Genomic DNA, 4,439 nt, shown 5'->3' with positions numbered 1-4,439 from the left:
TTACGTACATAAGACTTATGCTAGAAAAAAATAAATTAGCTCACGGGAAAAAAATTAAGTATCAAAATTGGGCTTAGAAAAATTATTGGTACAAATGATGCTATATCGAAACATATTTGAGTCTTCTAAGAAAATAAGTTCCAATCAAGCTTATTTTAAGAAATATTATTTTACAATATTATCATAAAAAATTACTACTATTAAATTACGTATTTAATTTTTTTTATAAAAAAAGCCTCCGGAATAGGCGGGTGTTCACCCTATAGTTTTCCTAAAACTAAATAAATATTCCGGAAACATTTATTCGAAAAAAAGGAGACAAAAAGACAAAGTTACAGAGGAAAAAGTCAGTGCAAATTAAAAATGCAAGGAAAAACACGTATTGTTATAGTTGAAAACACAAAAAATAGAAAACCGATTTAACCACCGCCACCGCCAGCGCCACCGCCACTGCCACTGCCACTGCCACCTCACCTTCTCCACCGTCCCTGCCACCATTTTAACCATCTCGTAAACAGTCGAAGGAAAAAACAAAGAAAACTCACAAAATATAAACCTTTTTCTGTTAAATCGTTATTGTTGTTTTGATGTCAGCTAAAGAAGATGCCAAGGGAAGGCGGCCTGGGAAAGGGAAGGCCAAATGGATCCGGATTCTTCTCGGAGTTGGGTATTGGGTCCAAGGTTTCAGGTGTTTTCCATGGATGGCTGTTAACTTTTTTCTGAAAGATAGTGTTAAAGTAGACTCTTCAACTCTTCAAATTCTTCAGAATTCGGTTAATCTCCCTATGGTTGGGAAGCCCATCTATGGTGTCGTTTCCGATGCCGTTTATATTTCTGGCCAGCACCGTGTTCCTTATATCGCCATTGGTGGTAAAAGCTTTTAATTCTTTTGGTCATTTTTCATCCTCCTGTTTTCTGTTTAATCCAATAATTTCACACTCTGTTTCATTCTGGAAAATGGGAAATATTTTTCTCATGATTATCTGTTCCTTTTTTTTTTATGATTCTAGGAATGTCGGTTTATATGTGATTTTTTAAATTATATATTTATAATTATTTTCATTGGAGTAATTTGGGTTTAAGTTATCTGTTATGCAGAATTTTCTATTGTCTGACTTCAATAGTGGAAAATGTGTTTGCAGAGGAAAAAGAATTAAGGGTTAATATTACTCCATTCTTGCTTTGCTAAGATCCATTTACTTTTCAGTTTTTAAGTATGATCCTTTAGAGGCACATAAGAAAAAATACCCTTAGAAAAATTGAACATACTTGTTTGACACTATTTGACACAAGTCGTATTTGACACTTGCACTTGAGTTCAAGTCACTGGGTTAAATTTTAAATTGTTATGAAAAAGTTAGGATATTGCAACCGATAAGCCTTGTTGTGTGTGTTTCTCCTTCTGATTGCTTTTGGTGTCATTTTCAAGCATTTCATTTCGAACAAGCAAAGCTATTGTGCTGAGCAATAATATTAGCAGTGAGGAATAGAATACAGCTGAAGCAAACATGTGGTCCTGATTTGGAAGTTAAGATCATATATATACATTTGTATTGCAACAATTCTCCTTGTTATAGGCAAGATATCAAGTGTCTCATGCAAATATAAATGGCCAGCGACCAGCAGTTAAGCTGTGGCTGGCATTGAGTACTTGCATACAATAATCAAGTGTCAGTGAGGCCTTCTGCTTTTATCTCATTCATATGAGTACGAGAAGATCAGTGATTCCAAGCTTTGTATGGATGTCAAATTTACCTAGGTGTCAGCAGATCTGTTAATAACCATTATGTACAGTGAACTGAATATGAGTTCTTGGATTTGATTAGCTGCTGGACATTATACTAATAATTAGTGTGTGTTTGTCAGTTTACCTGGATACCATAGTTTTTTGGAAATACAGTCTCTTATTCATACAGAATATGGCTTATAGATTATTTGACATGTCTTGAGAACAGTAAGATTTAATGGAGGCAAAGTTGTCCCAGAATTTACTCTTTATTCTACCATGTCATCCTGGCTGCTGTTGTTTTCAGCATATGTGTTCTTGTTGAAAGCAAGGTTTAATACCAGTAGAACTGGATTATAAGTTACAAGTTATGTCGTGTTTCGCTTAGTACTGCTGTACCTTTTTTAAAGTGAATTTTTATTTTCATCTTAGTAATAGATTTTGCTGTTTCCTTGCTGCAGCTTTCTTACAGGCAATGTCATGGCTAACAATAGTGATACTTTCACAATCAAACATATCAATTGTCACATTGAGCTTATATCTTCTCCTCAGTAACCTTGGCGCTTCAGTAGCTGAGGTTGCTAACGATGCCATTGTTGCTGAGATGGGTAAATCCGAAAATTCTCAATCAGCTTCCTCAGGTGAGCTCCAGTCATTTGTTTGGATGGCTTCTTCTGTTGGTGGAGTCCTAGGAAACCTGTTAGGTGGCGCTGCCATTGACAGATTTTCGCCCCAGTCAATGTTCATCTTTTTCGGACTTCTCCTTGTGCTCCAGTTTCTTATAACTATCTCTGTTCCTGAACGCTCTCTTAACCTTCCAAAAAGTCCATCAAATGTTGGGATCAGGAAACAGCTTTCAGGCCTTTCAGCTGCCCTACAAAAACCTGAGATAGCATACTCAATAGCCTGGTTTGCTGCATCATATGCCATAATTCCAGCACTGACAGGAACAATGTTCTTTTACCAAACACAGTATTTGAAGATTGATGCCGCTGTATTGGGAATTTCTAAGGTCTTTGGCCAGGTAGTAACTCTGTTATGGGGTATCATCTACAATCGTAGCTTCAAGTCAGTCCAACCAAGGAAACTGATTGAAACTATTCAGGCAACAATGGCAGTATTCATGATTTCAGATGTGTTGTTTGTTAAAGGGATTTATCGACAGATGGGGGTGCCAGACTCTATCTACATTGTGGTTTTCTCTGGTGTCTTGGAGGTTCTATTCTTCTTCAAGATCCTGCCGTTTAGTATTCTGATAGCTCAACTCTGCCCTCGAGGATGTGAAGGGTCTCTAATGGCATTTGTAATGTCTGCTGTTGCCCTTGCTTTCATAGTGAGCGGATACCTTGGTGTTGCATTGGCATCATACTTGGGGGTCACAGGAAATGATTTTTCTGGATTACCTCTTGGCCTTCTAATTCAGGCAGTTTGTACCTTCCTGCCGTTATTTTCTTCATCATGGATACCTGATCAGAAATCTAAAACCAGGACAGAGTAAATAATGTCGGTGCTTTCAAGAATGGTATGAAATGCATCCATGGTGCCGTTTTAGCCTTCTTTCGTTTTGAACATGATTGCCTTTTACTAACATTTTTTATTTTATTTTCACTGCAATATTTATTATGAACATACAAACAATAAGAACAGTCACAGGTAGTTTTAGGAACTTCGCTATAGACATGATATCTTTGGACTTGTTATTGCAAGTGAAGGAAAGATTTTAAGACTTAAATCAGTCAAAAAACTTGGTATATATAGTGGCCAGTAATGTATGTGAGAATGAGATAGCTTCTTTTTCTTTTCTTTTTTTCTATTAACCTGATTTTGGTGGAATGTAGTTGAAATTGTTGTGTTTGAGTTGCAAATTAAAAGCAGCCGAAACAGATATGAACATTTTAACGGTCTCTATTTGATTTTTTCCGCAGAACCCTAGCAGAACTTGTTTGATGCCTCTTTATCAATTGGCTTGTTAATAAATTACCATTGCGTTCTTCATTGTCGTCTCAGATTAGGATCTAGGCCATAAATTTTCAACACTGTAAATTTTCAACACTGTATCATTATCATTCATGTGTAGCACTTTCTAGCCGTCAAAATTTTTCTTGGGTCAGAATTAAATCGTATTATTTTTATTATTTTTATGATAGTAAAATTTAAATTTTACTATTTTAATAGTTTATAACTTTATAAAATAAAATTATTATTTTTGGGGTCAATGTGCAATTTTACTATTATTAATTTAAAATTTTATAAATTATAAAGGGTCTAAATAAAAAATTTTCTATTTTAGGGGTCGTGCTCCTGCCAGCTTCCTAGCTCCATCATTGATTTCAATTGTTTTATATGTTTTGACTTTACATCTTTGTTGAAATGTTTAACTTACGAATATGAAGATCTGACTTTTTAAGATCTTTCAAATGCAACTTAAATGAAATGTGACTGAGCTCATATTAGATAAGTATTCATATTCGAAACTCACATTTGAGTTTAAGCAACATAATTTGTGATAATACCGTATCTTCTTTTCAACTCCTTGTTTTATCTTTTTATTTGGGGTATAAAATTCACTCATTTGCATAAAGTTAAATGCCAAAGTTCGAGTTTCACCAAAAGATAGCTTCAGTGGTTTTGAATTCCATTTTGATAATTTCAGTAAACTTTGCTCAATTTTCAGAAGGCTACTTCATTTGATACTGCTAAATCTATAAAATAC

The 4,439-nt window shown here is 34.9% G+C and overlaps 1 protein-coding gene across 1 annotated transcript; it reads left to right on the top strand.

Annotated features, from left to right (window-relative positions):
• The first annotated feature begins 308 nt into the window (after window positions 1-308).
• Window positions 309-3,664, top strand: LOC105767557 (probable folate-biopterin transporter 7). The gene is made up of 2 exons (XM_012587126.2): window positions 309-870; window positions 2,188-3,664. The coding sequence occupies exons 1-2, from the start codon at window positions 588-590 to the stop codon at window positions 3,222-3,224; spliced, it is 1,320 nt and encodes a 439-aa protein (XP_012442580.1). The 5' UTR covers window positions 309-587; the 3' UTR covers window positions 3,225-3,664.
• Window positions 3,665-4,439: the final 775 nt, after the last annotated feature.

Source organism: Gossypium raimondii, chromosome 13 (genome assembly GCF_025698545.1).
Source record: "Gossypium raimondii isolate GPD5lz chromosome 13, ASM2569854v1, whole genome shotgun sequence".
In the NCBI taxonomy this organism is placed as follows: Eukaryota; Viridiplantae; Streptophyta; class Magnoliopsida; order Malvales; family Malvaceae; genus Gossypium; species Gossypium raimondii.
Note: the sequence above shows the minus strand (reverse complement) of the source record. Positions and strands in the feature narration are given on the sequence as shown.

Excerpts from the sequence above, each read along its gene's own strand:
- LOC105767557 (XM_012587126.2), top strand. The coding sequence starts at position 588 with ATGTCAGCTAAAGAAGATGCCAAGGGAAGGCGGCCTGGGAAAGGGAAG. Across the intron at positions 871-2,187 it reads TCCTTATATCGCCATTGGTG|CTTTCTTACAGGCAATGTCA; the intron begins GTAAAAGCTTTT and ends TCCTTGCTGCAG.